The following is a 26,824-nucleotide window of genomic DNA, read 5'->3' as shown; positions in this document are numbered from 1 at the left end:
TAATAAGTGTTGCATTTTTATTTAATCTGTAGTATCCTATCCTATATATATATATATAGCTTGAGACAGAGAAAAATTATTTATTTATTCGCGTCCAGAAAATGCATTGGTATCAAAGAGACTGTAATAGTAGTTGTAATATTTTAGTACAAATATAAAAATAGCTGCAAATAGTGCCTTAATGCACGATTTGTGTTGTCAAGCACCAAAGTGAAAAATCGCCTCATTTCGGTAACAATTTTTCTACATATTGTCATTATGTGAGATGATTATCATGATTAAAAATTTAACGCAAACTCACTAACTAACCTATTTATATGCAAGTTATTTTGAATGTAAAATCATGATACCATAATTTAAAAACTTTTAATATGATGTTATTATCCACATAATCGTATCTACCTTTTTTTTAATACGTTTATATTTTATATCTAGCGATCCAAATCCTGATCCTAACCCTATCCAAAATGTCCTAAAAAATTAGTTTATTTACGACAACACATTTTCATCAGTTTCTGTGTTATATTGTCCATGTGTTACATATAAAAACTCTTCTCGAATCACTCTATCTCTTAAAAAGAACCGCATCAATATCCGTTGCGTAATTTTAAAGATCTAAGCATACATATGGACAGACTGCGGTAAGCGGCTTTGTTTTATAGTATGTAATGATGATACTCTTCGTTAGAAAAGTACATTGGTTTAAATTGCCACCTTCGTCTGTTGACATTGTAAGCAACATAACCATCTCCTTACACTGGCAGGCTTTTAAGATGTTATACATGTTTCTTTAATTACCCGGCCTTATTTTACTGTAACGGTTATGATAATAAAAGGTTTTCTGGAAGAATACACTGGAAGATCAATGAAGAACGCGATCGTGAAATCTTAGAAGCTGCGTCATTGAATATAGTTAAATATTATAACATGTATAAATAATAATCTCATTTTATATTATATATGTGAGATACGCTTTACGAAAACGCCCACGTATACACGTTTGAATTTAACAAAAAAAATATTATTGTAGCCTAAGTTACTCCTTATTATATCAGCTATCTGCTAGTGAAAGTCCCATCAGAATAGGTCAAACCATTCCAGAGATTTGACGGAACAAACAGACGCACAGACAGACAGACAAAAATTGTAAAAAATGTTATTTTGATATATGTACCGTGTATATATGTATTGATTAAAAAATAATTTAATATTACAAACAGACACTCCACTTTTATTATATACATAGATTATTATTATGCAAAGTGAGTGGGTGCTACTATTTCGTTTGCTTAGTAAATATGTTTTTTACATGACGAAAAACATTCAGTTAAAAAATTTAACATAATTATGGTCATATTTACAAATTAATTTTCTAAATATACATCTACTTTCGAAAAATAATTATTAAAAAAAAACTAGGAGTTTTTAATATTTGTAAACGATACACCTAAAAGAATATAATATATAGTTTATGTCATACAAAGCAGAACATCCTTAGAACATAATTAACATAGCTAGACCACATTAAGTACAAAAAATCTCTTAAAATGGCTCTCCTATAAAATTGCAAAAACTGCAATTGTTCTATCAAAAGTGCGATATTTACGTTTTCTATAATATAAAACAATACATACTTCTTTATATATACGTGTTAACACGCAAATTAAATAACTCTAGATTAGCTAAGATTGATTACAGTTCTTGGACCGTTTCATGGTATTCGTAAATTTTGCTAAATTAATATCGTATTCCGAATAGTTTCGAAGTATCGATTAAATTAAACTAACGTGATAAATCCGAGTCTTGTTAGGAGGTCTAACTATTGCACGATTAATTAATTAATCTATAACGTTAACTGTGATGGATGGTGATCGGAATAACTTGCATAGTTTGCTCTGATACGATCTGGTAAAATAACTTTAGCATGATGTTTATGTAACTCACATATTTACGCAGTATAAAAAAAAGTCGCTTTGTCTGTCCCTATATCTTTAAAATTTCGCAACAGATTTTGATGCAGTTTTTTTTAATAGATAGTGTGATTCAAGGGGAAGGATTTTGTATATAATACATGAACAATATAGTGAAGTAACACTATTAATTTTAAAAGTTTGCAATGTGATATCGTAAATAAACTCTAGTATATTTAGTATGAGTTTTGCATCCGTGCGAAACCGGGGCGGGTCGCTAGTTAACTATAAATGAATGTAACAAAAAAAATTGTCAATGATAATTTTATTAGTATTGGTAATTTTTTCATTTTATTGTGCAGGTATTCTATCAATTTATTGTGTTTTCTTATATTTAAATAAATATAAAAGGTACATCTTATATCAATTCTCAAAATCTAGAATAATTAAATGACAAGAAACAATATAAAAAATAAATAAAACTTACAAAACAAATTTAAGTTTAAACCCTAAGACATATAAAACAGAAAGATATACAAAGAAAAAAAAAGAGAAGGAAAATTTAAAAAACCTTTACGGGCACAACGCTTTGCGGGAGTGAGTTGCCACGTCATCCTATTTTAAGCCGCGTAAAATAACTTCGTCCGTAAACTCTAAACAACATGTATGCAAAATTTCATCTTGATCGCCTAAGTAATTAATACGTGAAGGCGTAACAAACCGTCAAACACACTTGTCCATACATAATATTTCTATGGATCATGTTGTTAAAACTTTATTTTTAATATACCGCAATTTATACATACAATAAAATTAGAGTGCCTATTTGTTATATTAAACAACCGCTTTTTACTAAATTCATATGTACACACGGTACATAAAACCTTTTTTACAATTTTCTTTGTGTGTTTTATTGTATGTATCGGTTAATATATAGAACGGCTGGACCGATTTTGACGGAACTTTTACTGGCAGATAGGTTATGAGATACTTTAACTTAGTCTACTTTTATTTTAGAATTATATATAAAATAACAATAGAGTCACGCTGCAATGTCCAGTATCGTGCCTTCCCACCAATAACTTAATATCACAAAAACTGCCTAATACATTTTTTGATAAATTACATCGCGCACGAAGTCACGGGCACAGCTAGTTCAATATATTTGAAAACAGTACATAATTTTATACAAACATTATATTCTTTTTTTGCTTGAAATTTCAAATGTCGGTTTCACTTGTCAAGTCTGACATAAAATACAAAGAAAATATAATTGAGAAAATATGACCCGACCCGATACTGTAATACAAGCCACTTCACGCGACTTCGTTCGAGTCGAATTATATAATATTAATTGAAATATTTATCCAATAAATTATTAAAATAGATTAAAGCAAGTGTATTGATTTTCTTTGGTATACAACGTGGCAAAGAAAACCAACTCAATATATGAAAAACACAGCTGATTTTCAGGACCATCTACATTGTCAAACGATAAAAGCAACAAAAAATATACGTTAACAGTAATTGAGTAAGTATGTTTATCTAGACACGCGGTAGCGTGTCAGCCAAGTTCAGGTAACAGAACTGGCGAATAGCACCGTGTGTAATTTTACATATTTACTTACACGAATATCTAAATTAAGAAGAGAAAATAAAAATCTACGCAAAGAATTAATCGACACCCACAAAGAAATTGATAAAATGCTGCTCAAGTTCCATCAAAAGTTTCTACAGAAGTGATCGGAATATATTAAATAGTTTATAATAAAATTACCTGTTAGTATTTTTTCAAGTAAAGTACCTACAATACAGAGAGCGAAAATATAAACTACTACTAATCGTTTGCGGCTTCGCTTGCCTTTTAGGATGGTGGTTGTCATGTGTAAGGTAAAAAAGAAGCATATGTCCTTTGTTGGAGTTCAAGTTTGCTTCATACCAAATTTCATCAAATTCGGTTCAGCGGTTTGGTCATGAAAGAGCGACAGACAGCCAGACAGAGTCACTTTCACATTTATAATATAGATTATATTTACAAAAAGGGTTTAAAAGATTACAGTCTTAACTTTATTTAGGTGAGCTGTCGTTTTTTAAAACTAACAGGAAAATCACAGAATAGGTTTGTTTAATTTCGCTGGATACTCAAAGTAACGAGGTATTCAGAAACTTTAATTATTATATTATTCATGGTCTAATTTCTAAACTTTGATTTTCTATAGAAATGTAAATACAAATAATATCATTTATATTCTAATCACGGTGTCGAGAAGCAACAAGAGTTCACATTTATATGTTCACAACCAACATAGCTCAACGGAAGAGGGTTATATATGAAATCATATAAATAATTTATAAAAAATTAAACCGACTTCAAACTTGGAAGCAGATAGTGATGTAAAAACAAAATATATATATATATTTTAAACTACTAGACTGATTTTAATTAAAGTTTCATTTTAATGAAAGATGTCGATTCAAGATTTTAATGAAACTTATACTTTCCGTAAGTTGATGTGTACCTAAATTAAATCAAAAATAATTATCTCAATAAGATTTTTCGAAATTAAGCTCACGTTCTGGGAAGCCTTAAGCCATACTTAAATATAATTAAATTATGACAATATTACATATATACTCCTTTTTTTAGTAGTCAGTTAAAATTGTTTTCTCATTTACAGATAGTATTATATATATAAGTACATAACACTTACACGTGCTCATCTTTAGCGCTGGGTACAAAGAACTTGCATTCTCGTTTCTGGAACGTACTCTCGATCCAACTGCGAGTGGTTTTCTGTAACAAAGAATAGTAATATTTAATTAAGTTGTTTGTCGTATGTCGTACATTTTTATCACTTTTAAATTGTCTAGCGATACATTCGATTCAAACAAAATTGTTTTTAGAACAAACAACAACAACAGCCTGTAAATTTCCTAAGGCTAAGGCCTCCTTCATCTTTGAGGAGGTTTGGAACATATTCCACCACGCTGTTCCGATGCGGGTTGAAGGAATGCACATGTGGCAGAACTTCTATGAATTTAGACACATGCAGGTTTTCTTACGATGTTTTTCTTCACCGCCGAGCACGAGAGGAATTAACACATTAAACACACGAATATTCAGTGGTGCTTGTCTGGGTTTGAACCGGCAATCATCGGTTCAGATACACGCGTTTTTACCACTGGGCAAATTTGGCTCTTACTGGCTAAATTGTTATTATTTCTATGAAAAATGATAAAAGTTACAAATTTCGTCGATTCCTAATATCCGTTCGCCCTCGTTTATGGACTAAGGGAAAACATGAAAATAAAATACAATCGACAATGACGAATGTCGTAATAGGTTAGATTGTGTTCGCGAATGATTGGGTTGTATTATAAAAAATATGGACTCCTGTCTTTGTTTTGTAGCGAATGACACGACCAATTTTCATTGTACATAATATTTTCATTACAACATTTGTGGATATTGAGTTGATTGATGGTATAGTTAACTGGAAAAATGGGCCACCTAATGGTAAGTGGTCACCACCGCTCATAGCTGGTGCTGTAAGAAGTATTAATCATTCCTTGGTAATTTAGATACTATGTATTCGTTGCCTGTAGTTAAACTTCGCATCCTTAAAACCAAAACACAACAATACTGAGTACTACAGTATAATGGTATAATACCTGAGGTGTGGGTGGTACTTACCGATACGGGCTTGCACAAAGCCCTACCACCAACATTGGTAAGGCATGGTTAAAACTTCATACAACATCAATGTTTATCGGCAATGATGACTTATCATCAGGTGGTCCAAAATCCTAACTTTGTTATGAAAAGATAAGAATTATTAATTTCAAAGGAGAGCTGTTACTTTTGACTAACACCGTATGGGGGTTGTGATTGCTGAACAGGACTGCGAAAGTAGGTCGTAGCCAGATCTGTGATATATCTCAAATAAAATCAATTCCTTTATCAAAGGTAAGTCAATCTTAAAGACCTAATCCGGTTCGATTTATGAATATATTACGTATGAGTATTATGAAAACATAATACTATAATAAATAAAAAATAACAGAATACTACATACAAATGTATGTCGATTACTACACCGCCTACCAAGATTATATTCTAAAATTTCTCTTTTCAATAGTGCTGTTTGGAAGAAATGGTTACGTAAGAACAATTGACAACCGAAGCGCTTTCAAGATGCATTTTTAAATTTGGAACAAATACGAAAACATAGAAATTAAAAAAAATAAACCCGTAGCACGAATACATAAATAATAAAATATAATAATCTTTATAATTGGATATAATCATTTAAAGTACATTTTTGAAATGGTGTAAAACGAAAAATGAATAAATAAAAGTACTTTAAATATTTAATAAGTTAGACTCGCCGCCCACTCGGTTTGTATTCTAGGTCAAACAGATAAGCCTTGCATTGCAGTCCGGCCATAAAAGTGAAGCCAGTACATTACAAAAGAGTTATTCTGTGAGAACAAACTCGATCGTCGGCGAATAATTCGTCGCGTTACAATACAGTATCATTACAAAATCAAACGATTTTTTCATCATGACGAAACATTGTTAAATCAATTGTAAAGCTACCGCTACCACGTTCGAAAAGTAGATTCATCCGCAAAATAACCAGAAAGAAACTCAATAATAATTTTTTATATATCCTGCCAAGAAATCAATAAATATGAAGTTCAAATAATCTTACATTGTACAATATGCCTTATTAATTAATGTTTTATTGACACGACCTATAAAATTGTCCATAGGCAAAGTTAAAAAAAACTGTGGAATCTTCTTACGAAATAATTCGGCTTGTAATACCAAGTTGAGAGGAGCATCGGATGTTAAACTAGTTTAAACGTAATAGCTTGGACGAAAGGACATGTCATATTTCGTTTAATGCTTGTCAGTGCATTGTAAATTAATTGACTCCATCGTGTCTGCTCCATCGCACGTGACATTGGCGAAATAATCTGTGCCTTTTTGGTACAAATAAAAGCCACAAAAAAAGTAAAGTAATTGAAATTCTTTTCAAGTGAAATCTCTTTGATAATGTAGGACAATTGAGCATAAAGTAATATTGACATAAGAATTAATAACATTAAATATATACAAATATGAACTAAAACTGTTTAAATAAATAAACTGTACAAATCTTGAACGCGTGGAATGGTGGCAAGAATGAGGATTAATATTAAAGGACTTGTTACGTTAAAGCACATTTGTATAATATGATAAAGTGAGTCTCATATTGTAATAAATATCATAGTAAATGCCCACGCAATTTTTATAATGAATAATAATTTAAATCAGTCCAGCGCCCGCACATTTATATAACATAACTAGTAATCCTACTTTTATTATAAATGCGAAAGTTTGTGAGGATAGATGGATGTATGTTTGTTAATCACGAAAAAAAAAAAATACTGATCATACTTGGAAGAAATTTTACAGTAATATAGGGTATACATCAGAATAGCATATAGGCTACAATTTATAATGATACATATCCAGATTTCGTGCAAGTCGGGGCAGGTCGCTAGTAGGTACTCGTATATATTTGATTGCTCAAAAGAATTTATCGAGGACAATATCGTATGCAATCAGTACTTTTAAGCAGTAGGTATACATATATGTAGTATAAGATAGTCTAGGTGGATTAAGCTCTGTTTCTTGAGGAGTTTCACTGTTCAAATTTGTCTCTGAGCTCCAATGAGCGCTTCCATTACGGCCCAGTCTTTGTCTGTCATTTCGATTCTGTAATTCTTTTTTTTAAATCTTTTACAATAATAAAGCAAGAATTGGATGTTGATGGATAGAGAGGTAGAGGATGACCTAAGAAATGATACATCTGTGAAAGAAGATATGGTTATAAATAAATATAACATATGTGTTAAAAATATAAATAATGTTACTTGTGAGATGACGTCTGAGAGAAGTATGGAAGGAGAAGTCAAGTTGCAACGAACTCGAATAAAATTGGTTTAAAGGCATGTTTGATTTGTAAAAATAAGTTGGTTCATTCATTTCACAGGTATTTAAGATTAACTGATTTAACTTAACCGTTAATAAAACATACAGTACGACACAACTTAGATGTCGCATCGGCAAAATTCGTAAAACCGATAACATCCGAATTCAGTACGCTATCCCAAATTATCAATATTTATTTCTCATGCGAATATGATCTTTGCATAAACTTGTAATATCATATGACCTAATATATTCGTCAATTTGACGCGTGGATTTATATGCACTTGCTTTCTCTGACGCGTGAATTTATAGCGACGAATAGCGTCGAATGGCGCGATAGGGAGCTATTTCTATTGGTTGTGTAAATCGGCGGTAATCGGTTTTATTTTCATTCCATTGCATTTTCCGATGCCACATCTAATTTGCGTCGTACATACGTCGTAGACTGTCATTTATTTTATTAAAAACAAAAGGTAATAACATGTAGCTAGATGGCGCTACTTGTAGCATATTTAATAATTAGTTACGATATAAACAATGAAAGTAATTTACATTTTATGCTTCAAAATATTGATTGACTAAGGTGATAAGTTGACATTAGACATGCGTCTGAAAAAGTATGATTTAAAAACATCAGGGAGCTAAAAATACATACTTTATTTTTTTAAACAACTATGAATGTTCACTGCGGGAGAGGCTGCGACATTTTTATCGAGTTAACAATAGGGTTGGGACATGCCGAGATAATAACTTTAAGATTCAAAGAATTCTTACTCGTTTTTACATTATACTAATTCAATACAACGATGTACATCACAGCTCGTCGTAATATCCGTTGGGATAATTCACGTAATATTATTTGTATTGTTCTAAATTAAAAAAAAAAAACGATAATCTACTTATATTTTACATTTTAATCGTTGTAACTTTTTTTTTATCCTTCATTTTATTTTCTTGTATTTATATTTATTACGCTAGTGTGCGATACATTCACTTTAAAAATAAAATACCAAACGATTATTCGTATTTCTTTGTTATTTGCTCAATTTATTTCAATGATCTCTGACCTCTAATGCAACCTAATTCACATATTCATATTTTCCTTATATCCTGTCACATGTATGCTCCACATTCCCTTACAAAGCCTCTATCAAAGTAGCGTACCATCCTTGGTTACTCCTGTTACTCATCAAATAGACCTTCCGGAATTTAATGCATGAACTTTATAGAATCTCATGTTATCATTTATGTTCTTTTATATATTTACATGGATGACACAATTAAAAAATAATAGTCCGTTACAAAGCAACAAATACTTTAAGAAATCAAGGAAAACAAAATAAAATAAAACGTAATGATATAATAAAATGATTTAGTTTGCTTAACCCGATTCTAGATATACAACTAGTACGGATTAAATTCAGACTGTATAAAAAAGGTCAAATTAAAAATATAGAAAAGCTAATAAATTATGCTTCTGTTTTCTCAGCCCTGTATAAGTGTCAAAATTCCTCGATACATATTTCCCGGGTTGTGTTTCGCTGTCAATTTAGAATACATTTATATTGTATGAAACATTTTCTGAGAATGTCAGATAAAAAACACATCATGTGGTATTATATGTGTGGAATTTATTTATTTAACTAGAATGTTTATTTTGTAATACAGACATATTGAAGTATATCAATTCAGGGAACCTAAGCAAGGATTTATTTTTTTTTGTTTTGGTACTTATTCAATCGATTGTATATTATTGACTTGTAACTTTGTTCAGTTAAACAGTTGGTTTTACTGCCTACTCTTTTCGAATTTTCTCTGTCTCAATATCCTCATTGGCTTCATTGATAATTTGATTTCCACAGGATTCAGAATATATTAATTTATATAATTGTATTTAACTAACATGACTTTGTATTTTTAAATGTTAAAAAAGAGCTACTACTGAGTTTCTTGCCGGTTCTTCTCGGTAGAATCTACTTTCCAAACAGGTGGTAGCTTCACTTAATTGTAAAATGACGATTCAAAAGTGCTTGTAAAAGCCTACTTGAATTAAGTTTATTTTGATTTGATTTGATTTGATTTATAGCGGGTGATACTGCGAAGCGCATCTATATACCCATATATACACTGATATAGTAATATCATATACTTAAACCTTTTCCGAAACACGCTGCATCTTCTGACATAAGTTTTATGTATATATAGATAAGTATTGCCTTTGCGCTATCATTTGTGAAAGTCCTACGCAATTGGGACTATCCCCCACTATGACCAAATTCTATCGGGAGTAGTTACACTGGCTCACTCACCCTTCAAACTGAATGCCAACCAAATTGAGAACTGCTGTTTAATGGTAAAATATCAGTGTGGTATCTACCCAAATGGGCTGGCACTTAGACTGCCACCAAATAAATTAAATTATTTATACTATTAAAATGTCTTAATTAAATTAAAATTAATTCCAGAAACATCATATACTCAAAGAATTTCGTAAAAGTGTGATCTGTGTAGACATATCACATAACTAAATCATTTTTTTAAATTACATTCCAAGTTTACTACCGACCGGAATCCGTTTTTGGAGTAATGAAATCTTTATGGGACGATTTTCCCGAGTTTTCGATTTTTGAGTTCGATTTTTGCGAGTCCTTTGCATAACAAACACATAGAAAAAGTTCGATATTTGTTTCCATACTTCCAATATTGTTAACTCGCTATGCGAAATGTAAACTTATAAAAATCCTTCAACATCTGTAATTCGCTTTTGGGATTCTTATAGACATAACTTACGATGTTTTTATTAAGATCATCAATTGATTTTGTTATTTCAGAGTAGAGATTTGGCTTTCATAGATACTTAAGAATCACCTCTGTGAAAGCCTTAGAATATATAGTGAGCAACGAGCTGAGATGGCCCAGTGGTTAGAACGCTTGCATCTTAACCGATGATTGCGGGTTCAAACCCAGGCAAGCACCACTATATGTATGTGCTATATTTGTGTTTATAATTCATCTCGTGCTCGGCGGTGAAGAAAAACATCGTGAGAAAACCTGCATGTGTCTAATTTCATCGAAATTCTGCCACATGTGCATTCTATCAACCCGCATTGGAACAGCGAGGTGGAATTGTTCCAAACCCTCTCCTTAATAGAAGAGAAGGCCTTATCTCAGCAGTGGGAAATGTACAGGCTATTAATTTACTTTTTTTACTTTTATATATTGAGAAGCAACAGTCAATATCTTGATTTATTTAAATTTATCACTCAATGATTCTTAACATTCTAGGTTATAGATAGCACGATTGTAATTTTTTTTTTGGAAAGCTTGCCTAATTTATTTACATGCCTGATCTGTATATACTTAATTGTTCTTATGTTAACATTTATGTTGAAAAGATGAAGTAAGACAAGTATAGAAAAGTGATAATGTTCATTTGGATTGTAAGTTCATATTACTCTATCAGTAATTTTTGCAATAACATTTTTCATTTTGAAAAAAAAAAATACTTTTAAGTTACTTGCCAGATAACTTTTCAGAATCTTTATTCTAATCCTACCTTTACGTTATTTATTGTGTGGTTCGAAATACGAATTTTCAAAGAGCCAACTTGATTAAATAATATTTTGATTGTGAATAAAAAGCCCATTCCTGCTAACCCAATTATTATTCCGTACAAACACGATATTGCTACGGATCACCCGTAAACGAGTATAACGTTGAAATTTATTTTTACGAGAACGACTTTATTTGCCAAATCTCGATGAGTAAAGTTTCTTTGTTATTGTAAAATATAACCCAAATTTTTATAACATACCTTAATTATTATAAATTTATACATGTATATTATTATATATTAACTATATAATATAAACATATAAATTAGACAAACATACAAATAGTTAATCTATTTGTATGTTTGTCTGATTTATATGTGATGCAAATGCCAATAAACATTACTAACTGCCTGTAAATGTCCACAGTTGGGCTAAGGCTTCCTATCTCTTTTGGGCAGGAATAGCGCGGTAAAATAAATTCCTCCTTATTCCCAGTAGAGAAACATTTATGTACTGCTTTATTAACCTAATTGTAGTAGCATTATTTCTTAAGATTTCCGACCAGAAAATACCATTAGGGAATCCAAGAAACGATCGATCTGTTAAATTTAAAAAATAAACACGTCGACATGAGAACTCTTTTATTATACGTAGAAAGTACTGCTACGTTTGACACTGGAGTCGTGATATAAATAAAACAGTACAATATATTGTCGAATATAAACAGACCGTAGCCAGCCGGGGACGCCGTTTGCATAGAATCGTAGCGCAGTTTAGCCGTCTCGGCACACGGCCAACGATGTTTAATAAACCCGAAACGAGACTGAGAATAAATTACACACAGATTTCGGACTCGACAGCTGGTTTTGATATATATCTCGTTATGACAAGTGATCGCATTATAACATGGCTACTACAAGTGTTACCGAAGTTTCATACTTAATAATAGAATGCCAGAAATATGAAATTATTTATTGATAAACAACCTTGCTATATATAGCAATGTATATATTCGTTTTATAGATATGTGGGATTGTGGTGAGTAAATTTAAATAGTCATATCTCTTTTATTATTTTAGAAAACAATCTAAAATCAATACATCTTACATTTGGTTCTTTTCATTGACAAACTGACTAGTATATACTACTTATAAAAATTTTAACAAAAAGAAAAACCGACTTCAAACAAAACACTATTTTAAAACACTACTTCGAGGACAATTTCAAAGGAAACTTGCGAATAAAGCAAAAATAGACTTTCGAAAATGCGGATTTAATACGTCATGCGGCGTAAACCACAAGGATCCCTCGAAAGAGTTGTAATCGACCTCAGCAAAAAAACTTTGAAAACGACCAACTATATTTCGTACATCATATGACATCACATCACATACACAAAAATTGATTAAAGATAGTAAGAAATTCTGCCCCATATCGCACCCTAACTGTGAGCCGTATAGGAGTTCCATCACTACATAGTATAAAACAAAGTCGCTTTCTCTGTCCCTATATCTTTAAATCTATGCAACGGATTTTGATGCGATTTTTTTTGAAAGATAGTGTGATTCAAGAGGAATGTTTGTGTATATAATACATGAACAATATAGTAAAGAAACACTGATAATTTTAGAAGTTTGCGATGTGATGTCGTAAATAAACAAATTCTGTAGTATATTTAGTATCAGTATTGCACCCGTGCGAAGCCGGGGTGGGTAGCTAGTTGATTATAATATTCGACAATGATAATTACATAAACATAACCACATTACGGAAGGTGACTCAAATATCCAAATAACCTATAAATAAAAGATTCGACAGAATATCGCTAACGTGCTCCTCAGAATTGTTCCGCTCCCTTCCGTTCCGCTACTTTGTCATGGATCCTGTGCTCAGAACCTTACCAAACTTTCACCAAATTACCCTTGAAGTATATATTTTATAATAAAAAAAGAATTATCAAAATTGGTTAACGTGATTTTCAGTTATTCACCTATTTGTCGCGCATATACATAATGCAAATTTAAGACTTATGTCGTTTTCATACGGATACCATCATCGGAAAAAAATTAAAAAAAAATGGGAGCCCACGGGAAGCACTACCTTTCAAACAAAAAAAAAATTATCAAAATCAGTCCACCCAGTAAAAAGTTATGAGGTAACAAACATAAAAAAAAATACAGGCGAATTGATAACCTCCTTCTTTTTGAAGTCGGTTGAAAAATAAACATCTAGCAAGGAGGTGTACATACAAAAATTAAATAAAAACTTAACTAACAATCTTAATATACCACACATATAAATCAAAGTCACTTACCACTGTCTGTCTCTATGTACGCTTATATCTTTAAAATTAAGGAAAGGGTTTTGATGAGGTTTTGTTTATTATACATGGACAGTATAGTAAAGAAACCAGAATAATTCTGTAGTATATTTAGTATAAGCATTGCACGTGTGCGAAGCCGGGGCGGATTGCTAGTATTTTAATATTAATTATGAAACTTTGCTAACACTTGTAACAATTTTAAACATTCGTAAAAGTAAACGCGTTTGTTTATATAACGTACGTCAGTTTCAGCCGTTCGACTCGCCAAAGCATACCAACTCCAGTAATTATATAACTCGGAATTATTCACAGACTTGTGCGCAAATTCGGCTGTTCATCAAACGATTGGTTCACATAACGCTTAATGATGCATAAAATACTGGTTAGTGATTATCGAACGTCTTAATTAAGCATAGTTCTGCCATTCGAATACTAGATTCAAGAATATATATTATAGGTTTTCATATAATGTAAAAGTAAAGTAAAGTAAAATAACAGCCTGTAAATTTCCCACTGCTGGGATAAGGCCTCTTCTTCCATTAAGGAGAGGGTTTGGAACATATTCGACCACGCTGTTCCAATGCGGGTTGGTGGGATGCATATGTGGCTGTGTCCTCACGATGTTTTCCTTTACCACCGAGCTCGAGATGAATTACAGACACAAATTAAGCAAACACATTATATATATATATATATATATATATATATATATATATATATATATATATATATATGTGTGCTTAATTTGTGTAAAAAAATATATATATATATATATATATAGTGGTTCTTGCCTGGGTTTGAACCCGCTATCATAGGTTAAGATGCACGCGTTCTAACCACTGGGCCATCTCAGCACTTATAATGTAAACCTTATCCAAAAATTGATGCTTGGGTACAACTCGGCTCATTATAAGCTACTGGGCCAATATGACTAGTACACGTGTGTACTACCTTTTATTACTCATTCAATATTCTACCGCCAAGCAACAATAAAATTAGATATTGTGTTCCGATTTACAGTTTGAATGAGTCAGTATCACTACAGGCGCAAGGGACATAACATCTTAGTTTTAAAGTCAGTGACGAAATGAAAGGAGTGGTTATTTTTTTACACAAAATGATGTAATTCGTCTTAAGACGTTACGCTATTTTGACTCGTATATTGTTGAAATGTTATAATCATTGAAATCAAAGTTGAATATCACTTTCTAATTTGTTTCTTAAAGAATACCTATTCAGTCGTTTTATCAAAGTAATAATAGCGACACAAACGTTGGTTGTATACAATTTTATCTTCGTAAGCACTTATTGTGTGCTGGTGGGGAATTGTGACTCTTATTGTATAATCGTAGACGCGTAGCATTCGTAGTATCTCACGACGGCACGGCGTAGCTTATGAAATGTGCATGCTACGCGGTTAAATTGCCAACGGTTATTTGCATTATTTTTATCGTGCCACAGTTGCTACAGCTCTCAGGCCTAAAATTAGAAAAGTTAGACTTCATGTATACACAGTTCGTGTTTATTTACTTTGACTTATTGACCTTTAAAATATTAATTTTTTTTATTTGTTATTATTTTAGTGAATGTTCCGGGTACTCAATTTAATATCTTGTGTAATACATGTAACGCTTGTCTATATTATATATTAGTAAATTGTTCACAATAAAGATGATCTCATAATAAAAAAAAAATGGTGTTCAATTGAGTTTGATATTAAAAATAACATACCTATAGAGCTAGATTTTTGACTTTCAATAAGCAAGTGTAACACATCCATCGAATGTATATTTCTGACTTTGACATTTGATATACTAAGCGGTAGGGCTTTGTGCAAGCCTGAATGGATAGGCAGACCGACCACTCATCATAATTATGTTTTACCGCCAAGCAGAGTCCTCCATATGATTATGTTCTAGTTCAAAGGTCGAGTGAGCCAGTGTGGCTTTAGGCGCAAGGGACATGAACAATGTAAGAAATGGTTACAATCTTCAACGAACCCAAATCTTCTGGCACTAACATCAGTTACCATCAGATGACCTATTTTTCAGTTCACCTAAATAATAAAGACAAAAACGTTAAATGGATTAGATAATAAAAACACGAGCAGTCAGCTCAAAGGTTAGACCGCCATTAAACCCCGATATAATACACAAATTACACAAAAAAAAAAACATCAGCACGATTGTTAAGCCGAACCTTTGTTCGAGCTGACACCGAACAACCCTACACCCTACGTTGTACGCGGCGTTTACAATTTACTTAACCTTATTATGAAAAATGTTTCTGACTAAATTTAAAATTTGTTATTCAAGCCCAAATAAATTGCGGCAATAAAACTTTAGTGTCAAATGAAGCACAAAAAGCGGTTTAAAGCGCTATGAGATTTTATTACCTGGGAGCAAGAAATATATATTTTAATGTTACTCATTTGCATACCTTCTCTCACCTCAAGCGTATCACAAATTATGAAATTAAGCTCTTGAATTTTATATTTTTCAGCTTCAACTTTGTTCATTTGTATTTTAAATTTAATTGTTATTATATTTTTTTAAATCCCGCTACCGGAAAGTGCGAGGAAAATGGAAAATTTTAATTACTCAAATAAATGTAAGCCTAAAATTCAAAGAGTAACTTTTTTAAGGCTAAATACGTTTATTCCCCTGAGAAAGTTTTCAGCTGGTAATTTATTTGAAAATGAACGAAAGAGTGTTCGTTGGTGTGCTTAGTTGCTGTTGTAAATGATCTCGTGCTTGTTGCTGAAAGAACACATTGTGAGGAAACCTGCATGTGTCAAAATTCAACATGTGTGTGTATCCACTAATCCACATTTTAGGCGTGTGGTAGATAAAGTTTTAAACATTCTTTCTAAAGTAAGAGTCCAGCAGTGATACATTTCAGAATAATCAAAAATAAGAAAAAACAATTATCGATTATCTTTATAATAAAGCAAAATTTCTATCCGTTATTATTACTTGAAATATAAAATCCACTGCCGGGATAGAAACCGGTACATTAAAAAGACCTAAAAAAGTTCAAAGCAAATATGAAAATATTTCTTGAGCGTCAATTTTTAACGAAATTGGTTTTGTATTAAACTATAAGCTTTCCATTAAAAACACGTCGATAGTTGATGGTGAAAATGACTGAAAAATAAACGAACTTTCGTTTCGTTCTCGTTAAAATGTTATCTCACGAAGATTTCAACGTGAACTGTAAAATGAACGGGGATTAATTACTCAATCAATTACTCCGATAAGACGTAAACTGTAAATTTGTTTAAAATACACATTACTTCAAACTAATATCTTAATTAATGTCATATTTATATATAATGTATACAAAGAATGTATCACGGTATAGTTGTAGTATTTAGTGTTAAACTTAATATACAAACGTATTTCTTTGTATTAGTAAAATTATAATGAAGGAAAAAAGTATTATTATTTTATAAAATTCAATAAAAGCTTACAGATAAATATAAATCCTCTTGAATAAATTGTATGTATATTTTCATTTACCACACATCCAAAACTGAGAACCACTTGAAATCAATAAACAGAATACACCGTTACAGCTGGATCAAAACAAATATACGTATTATATATGTATTTTCGGAAGCGTGTGTTATTGAATATAATTTAAATAATGGAGCACCTCGGACCCGACACGAGGTTTGTTAGTCGAATTCCTGCAATTAAATTACTGGTAATATATATGGTACTGCTTTTAGTGGTAACAGACAACTGCGACATTATTGCGGAAATTTAATGTTTATTCCAAATAATTTGTTATAATACTTGATAATATATACTTTTAAGGAATTCCTAGTAAACCCTCCAATTGAATCATTTATTTTAGGAATAGGAATGACAATAGCCGAACAAATTAGGTTCGAAGCTGCGACTATCACACCACTTGCTAGCCCATAAGTCGTTGAGCTATAAAAGCATTCGAATTGTATGCAAATATAATATGTTAAGCGACTGTGCACCCTTTGTTATCTATCTTGTAGTACATCCCAAGTATTATAGAAGATTCCAAATAGATGTGTTCCACACCTAAAGCATATAAACCAAAGTGGCAAAAGCGATCCAGTTTCGTAGTACATGTAGACTTACGTGTGTAGCAACGCTACGCGGTTAGAATTTGGCAAGGTGATATTGTAGCTTAGGTTATCTTTTTAAAATTTATATGATAATTAAACAAGTAGATGTTCGTACCTACCTTTCGTTGTTATTATAATGTCGTACCATTCGATACATAAATAATATATAATTAAATTGTAAAGTAACAGCCTGTATACTAGGTTTTACTCATTTCTACGTCATTCTAGAACCGAGAAAAAAGAATTCGATCCTTCAGTACTTCTAGGTCATTTTAAACAAAAAGTTTTTCTTACCAGTTCCAAACTACCCCCAATTTCAGAATTCATCCTATAAATGCAGCTTTCAAGATTCATTAATATAAATTATACATATTTGCCAGTATTTGAACCCGCTAGATCTGTAATCTAATCTGTGATCCTTTATTTTATCAGTCAATATTACTCAATGTTATCACCCTTAAAAATATAATAGGTATTATGTAACAGGAATTCATTTATTAACATTTATTTCGTGAGTTAAACATTAAGATAAATTGTCATTGAGCCTAATACATAGCACTTTATCCACGCAAAGTAATTATACACTTCACATATTAATTAAGCAATGTTCGCTAAAGTAAATTAATCTCTCAAGTATTAACTGTATCAGCGCGTCTGCAGTGCGATTCAAAATGCAGAGCCTTGTCGCATTAAATACAGCAAATATCTTTTTAATGTTCAAACTAAAATAACACTTAAGTATACAGAAATAGATGTCAAAATCTCGTAGGTCGAATTCCGTACGCTTGCGGATATTTTAACTTGTAACAGTACTATATTATTCAAATCCTCAGCTTGTCCTGTTTTAGTAAACTAACATACTAAGGTACCGATTTTGGGTTAAATAACTTGTCTATTTTGTGTTGTTTTTAACCGACTTCAAAAAAAGGAGGAGGTTCTCAATTCGTCGGGGCCTTTTTTTTTTTTTTTTTCTTTATTTTTTATGTATGTTACCGAATTACTCGAAGATGGCTGGGCCGATTTTGACAATTCTTTTTTTGTTTGAAAGGGCATGTTTTACAGGTGGTCCCATTGTCAGGAGATCAGGATCTGATGATGGGATCCTGGAGAAATCGAGGGAACTCCTCAAATTTTATGGGCAAACCTATAGTGATTTTGGTTTTATTCAAAGTGCCTTGGTCATATGCTCACGAAAAGTGACATTTGATGAAGTGGAACTGATGATAAAGACCACAACTGGTAATCAGAACCTATTAGTAAGTAACTATTTTACGGGTTTAGTTCTATTTCTTTAAGATAGTCGTCAAGCAATTGATGTTAGTAAACATGCCTATGATGAAGTCTAGCTGATGGTGGACTACCAGGAGAACTCCTCAATGATTAACGGCATTAAAGTGAATGACAAACACTACCAATTGTAATTATAAATAACAAAACAACACTGAAAAGCAGTAAATAAATTTTTATAAATAAAAAAAAACCGCCTTAAAAAATGAACTAAAAAGAAAAAAATAATCAGTTACATCCATATTCAATTTACGATTTTTTAATCACCTTTTGAAGGCGGTGCCAACAAAGTAAATAAATTCCTATATTGAAATCATTTAATTTGTATCGATAGTAAGGTTTGTCTAATGGTGTCATCTATACAATAAATAGATTTAGTTTTTGTATGTATGTATTATGTACCTATATGCATATATAGCAATGTTGGCACCGACTTTGAGAGGTGATTCAAAAATCGTAAATTGGATATGGATGTAACTGATTATTTTTTTCTTTTTAGTTCATTTTTGAAGGCGGTTTTTTTTTATTTATAAAAATTTATTGTAGTTAAGTGTTGACGATGCTTTAAGATAGGTAATCGGATTTCAGTTGCATAAGGTAACAAAGGTTACTGATTTAACTTAGCGTTTAGTCATTTCGCCTTCTACAGTAATCAAATATATTGTTATTCAATAGAAATATCTTATATTTCTATTGAATAACGATATTTCTATACCACTATTTTCATACTCTGTTTGTTGTACAAATGAGTGCGGCGATATTTCATTTGTCTTCTTCAGCGTAAAGACCGTTGTGTTATGAGTTATTTAGGTAATTAGTGAATTGTAGTTTGGTAATGAAATTATATAGGTATAATATATGAGCAAATATATTTATTTATTTTTTCTTTCTTTCCCGTGAACAAGACAATTAGTCGTAGATAATGTCGAAATTTGGAATTTTCAACAAATAAGAATAAAAAACATGGTAAGTATCCTGTTTTAAATACCTGAAGTAATAAAAATTACAATTTTAGTTTAAAATCTTATATATAAGACAATAACACAAAGTGACCTCGAAAAGGTATAAAGAAAAGATAAAAAAGAGAATACTGAAAGAAGACATAAAATATCATAAATATGAACGCCTACGCAAAAAATGACAACTGCTCATCTAAGTGTAGTAACTTCAAACAACGAATTTATAAATATTTAAATACTTAATTTTCTCTATTTTTAAATATATTATTGTATACAATTCAAACTTACTTTTATAATATTTAAATGGATAGTAAGTAAATAATAAACTTAATAACAAAATAAATGTTTTTCTTGAATAGAGACTAAACATACCCAAGTACTGGCTACAGGTATACCTACTGGATACATTTTGTTGCAGCTTCTATAAATCCCTTCTCTCTCACTTCTGAATCTCTAATACAACGCTTGAACGATTTAAGTCACCGTCTTATAATAAAAAACTCACGATTTTCTTATGACTAATAGTCGTAAAAAAACAAACAAGTGTAGGAATTTGAGCAACAAATTTTGCGATACAAATTTACTTAAGAACCAAGATGGACCTTGGTTAGGACGCGTGTATCTTAGCCGATGATAGCGGGTTCTAACCCTGGCAAGCACCAATGAATATTCATATGCCTAATTTGTGTTTAAAATATTGTGAGGAAACCTGTATGTGACTAATTTCAATGAAATTCTGTCACATCTGTATCCACCAACCCGCATTGTAGCAGAGTTGAGGAATATGCCCAAAACCTTCTCCTCAAAGGGCCTTAATTTCACACTGCTAGCAGTAAAAAATTTTACAGGCTGTTAATGCAAAAATTTACATGAAAAATAAAGTTATTATAAATATCATTTTAGTTTATATTGATATTAAAAGTGAAAACTGAAAGTAGATTAAAGCATATGAAAATCGTAATGACGCAAATAGTTACCGATTTGAAATTCAATGGAAGAATGGATTATAAAACGGCGATTAATTATATTGATTAGTTAATCTGCGATACGTAACAAAGCAGATGTATGAAAAAAAAAACGACTTTCTTTTACAATCAGATATGGCTATTCGACAGAACAAAGATAGCCAACCAAATAGCCAACTTATCTTAAATAAAACAAAAATAACCTTTATTTCTACTACAAAGAACTGTTAAATACTACTTATTCTAGGTTATAATAATGCTTATCTTATATTAAGCTAATAACACTAACTGCTAGTAATAATTGTCACAGAAAGAACACAGATATATCACAATTTCACTTGGTGGTAGGGCTTTGTGCAAGCCCGTCTGGGTAGATACCACCTACTCATCCTATTTTCTGCCGCTACAATAGTACGCAGCATTGTTGTGACCCAGTTTGAAGGGTGAGTGAGCCAGTGTAACCACAGGCACAAGAGGCATAGCATCTTAGTTCCCAAGGTTGGTGGCGCATTGACGATGAAAAGAATAGTTAATATTTCTTCCTGCGTAATTGTCTATGGGTGATGGTGTCCGTTTACCTTCAGGTGGCCCATATACTCGTCCTATTCCATAAAAAAAAACAAAGGGAAGACGGAAAATTATCGGGTGTTATTTTTCCAATTTTCTGGCCAAGCACCACTGAATTTTTACACGCTTAATTTGTATCTATTATTCATCTCGTGTTCTAGGTTAACAGCACGTGTGATATAAACTTGGAATTTTGAGTTTCAGTTAAACTCGAAACTTTAAACTACTCAATAATGGGATGTAATAACCTAAAATACGAGGACAAGTTTTTCTGAAATTAATTATATTTTTTTTTTTTTTTTTTTCTTTATTTAAGGAGTTTGGTCACACAAATGACTAAGGCACTCCATAAGTCTTCCTTAACCAGAAAACTGGGCTTGAGACATGAAGATCTGTATCATCTTAACCTCAAACCCAGTCTCACAAGTTTATAAAGCGCCCTGGCACCCGCAGACAAAGGACATGCCAGACAGCAGTTTAGTCCCCCAACTTCTCTAATTACACTATAAGTTATAAATATTTCATGACGTAAAGGTTCATTCCGGACACATTCCATAATAATATGATACACGTCTTCAATTTTATCACATTCCTTACAATAAGGGGAATCCGTCTTCTTCATCAAATAGGCAAACTTGTTCAATGGGATGTGTCCAGATCGTATTCTTAGAGCTATTACTAAATCTGTTCCATTTAAACTGTTGTTGATCCAAGGTGAATTCATCGGTTCCGGCTGAATAGTCTTATACCAGATACCCTTCTTGGTGGACCTTTCATCAAAATATGTTTTCCATAAATCCAAACAATGACTCTTAGAAATAAATAAACACTCACTATAAAATGGTTTTGTTCTTACTACTAAGCCATCTGAACATGCCTGCTTAGCAAGCTGATCTACTACCTCATTTTCCACTATTCCACTATGAGATGGGATCCATTGTAGATATAGGCATTTATTTGAAGCGTTAAGTTCCAAAATTAACTTTATTATTTCATAAGCTACGGGGATTCCTCGAAAATTCGAGGTACACCGAGCTAAATGTTGCAAAGCACTTTTAGCGTCTGTAAACATTACAAACTTTTTCCCATTTATCGATTTAATATAAGACAAAGCCTTTGCTATAGCAATTAATTCTACGTGCATTATAGACAATGTACAATTAATTTGAAATTTAGTTTTAAAGTTTACCTGGGGATCGTACAACGCAGCGCCACTTCTGTTACCCCCTTTCGATCCATCTGAAAATATCTTATAAAACCCTGCATAGTTCTCTGCACATAGCTTGTGATAAAGTGAATTTAGTTGAATATTAGTGTAAGTCCGTTTTGATTTAGATATATTTTTAATACTTGATTTGATAAAATTCTGTAGATTAATTCCATTTATCCATATATTTAAAGAAAACATTTCAAGCTGTGGACTGACATGTAAAACTGTATTTTTAAGGAGATTATGAATAGAAGCTACCTACCTACTGGATACATTTTGTTGCAGCTTCTATAAATCCCTTCTCTCTCACTTCTGAATCTCTAATACAACGCTTGAACGATTTAAGTCACCGTCTTATAATAAAAAACTCACGATTTTCTTATGACTAATAGTCGTAAAAAAACAAACAAGTGTAGGAATTTGAGCAACAAATTTTGCGATACAAATTTACTTAAGAACCAAGATGGACCTTGGTTAGGACGCGTGTATCTTAGCCGATGATAGCGGGTTCTAACCCTGGCAAGCACCAATGAATATTCATATGCCTAATTTGTGTTTAAAATATTGTGAGGAAACCTGTATGTGACTAATTTCAATGAAATTCTGTCACATCTGTATCCACCAACCCGCATTGTAGCAGAGTTGAGGAATATGCCCAAAACCTTCTCCTCAAAGGGCCTTAATTTCACACTGCTAGCAGTAAAAAATTTTACAGGCTGTTAATGCAAAAATTTACATGAAAAATAAAGTTATTATAAATATCATTTTAGTTTATATTGATATTAAAAGTGAAAACTGAAAGTAGATTAAAGCATATGAAAATCGTAATGACGCAAATAGTTACCGATTTGAAATTCAATGGAAGAATGGATTATAAAACGGCGATTAATTATATTGATTAGTTAATCTGCGATACGTAACAAAGCAGATGTATGAAAAAAAAAACGACTTTCTTTTACAATCAGATATGGCTATTCGACAGAACAAAGATAGCCAACCAAATAGCCAACTTATCTTAAATAAAACAAAAATAACCTTTATTTCTACTACAAAGAACTGTTAAATACTACTTATTCTAGGTTATAATAATGCTTATCTTATATTAAGCTAATAACACTAACTGCTAGTAATAATTGTCACAGAAAGAACACAGATATATCACAATTTCACTTGGTGGTAGGGCTTTGTGCAAGCCCGTCTGGGTAGATACCACCTACTCATCCTATTTTCTGCCGCTACAATAGTACGCAGCATTGTTGTGACCCAGTTTGAAGGGTGAGTGAGCCAGTGTAACCACAGGCACAAGAGGCATAGCATCTTAGTTCCCAAGGTTGGTGGCGCATTGACGATGAAAAGAATAGTTAATATTTCTTCCTGCGTAATTGTCTATGGGTGATGGTGTCCGTTTACCTTCAGGTGGCCCATATACTCGTCCTATTCCATAAAAAAAAACAAAGGGAAGACGGAAAATTATCGGGTGTTATTTTTCCAATTTTCTGGCCAAGCACCACTGAATTTTTACACGCTTAATTTGTATCTATTATTCATCTCGTGTTCTAGGTTAACAGCACGTGTGATATAAACTTGGAATTTTGAGTTTCAGTTAAACTCGAAACTTTAAACTACTCAATAATGGGATGTAATAACCTAAAATACGAGGACAAGTTTTTCTGAAATTAATTATATTTTTTTTTTTTTTTTTTTCTTTATTTAAGGAGTTTGGTCACACAAATGACTAAGGCACTCCATAAGTCTTCCTTAACCAGAAAACTGGGCTTGAGACATGAAGATCTGTATCATCTTAACCTCAAACCCAGTCTCACAAGTTTATAAAGCGCCCTGGCACCCGCAGACAAAGGACATGCCAGACAGCAGTTTAGTCCCCCAACTTCTCTAATTACACTATAAGTTATAAATATTTCATGACGTAAAGGTTCATTCCGGACACATTCCATAATAATATGATACACGTCTTCAATTTTATCACATTCCTTACAATAAGGGGAATCCGTCTTCTTCATCAAATAGGCAAACTTGTTCAATGGGATGTGTCCAGATCGTATTCTTAGAGCTATTACTAAATTTGTTCCATTTAAACTGTTGTTGATCCAAGGTGAATTCATCGGTTCCGGCTGAATAGTCTTATACCAGATACCCTTCTTGGTGGACCTTTCATCAAAATATGTTTTCCATAAATCCAAACAATGACTCTTAGAAATAAATAAACACTCACTATAAAATGGTTTTGTTCTTACTACTAAGCCATCTGAACATGCCTGCTTAGCAAGCTGATCTACTACCTCATTTTCCACTATTCCACTATGAGATGGGATCCATTGTAGATATAGGCATTTATTTGAAGCGTTAAGTTCCAAAATTAACTTTATTATTTCATAAGCTACGGGGATTCCTCGAAAATTCGAGGTACACCGAGCTAAATGTTGCAAAGCACTTTTAGCGTCTGTAAACATTACAAACTTTTTCCCATTTATCGATTTAATATAAGACAAAGCCTTTGCTATAGCAATTAATTCTACGTGCATTATAGACAATGTACAATTAATTTGAAATTTAGTTTTAAAGTTTACCTGGGGATCGTACAACGCAGCGCCACTTCTGTTACCCCCTTTCGATCCATCTGAAAATATCTTATAAAACCCTGCATAGTTCTCTGCACATAGCTTGTGATAAAGTGAATTTAGTTGAATATTAGTGTAAGTCCGTTTTGATTTAGATATATTTTTAATACTTGATTTGATAAAATTCTGTAGATTAATTCCATTTATCCATATATTTAAAGAAAACATTTCAAGCTGTGGACTGACATGTAAAACTGTATTTTTAAGGAGATTATGAATAGAAGCTAATAAAGGTATTCTCTTTTTTACCCAGCGGGAAGGTAGCATTAAATCGGATAACTTAGTCAATATAGTAACAATTGAATTGAGCTCACATGAAATATTTTTTAAGTAAAATTTATGTCCCAAATATTCCCTACGAAGAAATAGAGGCTGTAATGAAAGCTCGCTTTCCATAACATGGATCGGGGTACTTTTGATAAATCCACCTATAATACGCATAGCCTGATTTTGAATCCAGTCGAGTTTTTTAAGATTTGATTGAGAGCTGTCTCCATAAAGAAAACAAGCATAATCTAAACGATTACGGACCATTGAAATATATAACCTACGTAAGTGCTTAGGATGAATACCCCAACCTGACCCAGCTAAGACTTTACATATATTTAAAAACCTAAAACATTTACTTTGAATTTCGCTAACATGTTTACCCCATCTAAGAGACCGATCTAGCCATATGCCTAAATATTTAACGTGTTCAACTGTGTCCAAAATTATATTATTAACTTTAAGTTCGATTGCACCTCTAAATGTCCGTTTTTTAAATATACAAACCTTACTTTTGGTTGAGGACAGATTCAAACCAATGTCGGATAAAAGTTTACAAAGTAGATCTAAACTAGACTGTAATTTACTCACAGATTGTAATATATCATTACCAGTAGTAAATAAAACAAGGTCGTCAGCGTATTGCATAATCATTACCGATTTGATCAGTTTGCATATATTAACAGAAACTACGTTAAATAAAAGTGGAGACAGAGGATCACCTTGAGCAAGGCCTCGACTGCAAGTCCTAACAATGAAATTATTGCCTACTTTAATATGCATATGTCTTTCTATAAGGAAGTTCCAAATGTACGAACATAACTTTGAACCGAGATCCATACGATCCATTGTCTTCGTCAATGACATAATGTCAACATTATTGTAGGCGTTATCAATATCTACAAAGCATCCTATAGTTGACAAACCTTTTACAAATCCAATTTGAATAAGAGATACTAAGCGACTAAGATTATCAAGGCATGATCTAGACTTTCTGAAACCAAAAGTATTGTCAGAGAGTAATTTATTTTGTTCTACAAACCATTCTATTC

At 31.9% G+C, this 26,824-nt stretch overlaps 1 protein-coding gene across 8 annotated transcripts in view; it reads right to left on the bottom strand.

Annotated features, from left to right (window-relative positions):
• The window catches only part of LOC124537682 (transient receptor potential cation channel trpm), a 347,813-nt gene that overhangs the window by 87,737 nt on the left and 233,252 nt on the right, over nt 1-26,824 (bottom strand). For all 8 annotated transcript variants that reach the window (XM_047114599.1, XM_047114603.1, XM_047114602.1 and 5 more), the window contains one exon: nt 4,622-4,704. In XM_047114599.1, the coding sequence (XP_046970555.1) occupies nt 4,622-4,704 (83 nt within the window). The remainder of the gene's footprint in view (nt 1-4,621; nt 4,705-26,824) is intronic.

This window comes from Vanessa cardui, chromosome 18 (assembly GCF_905220365.1).
Source record: "Vanessa cardui chromosome 18, ilVanCard2.1, whole genome shotgun sequence".
Classification (NCBI taxonomy): Eukaryota; Metazoa; Arthropoda; class Insecta; order Lepidoptera; family Nymphalidae; genus Vanessa; species Vanessa cardui.
The sequence above is the reverse complement of the archived record's forward strand: the minus strand, read 5'-3'. Positions and strand labels throughout refer to the sequence as shown.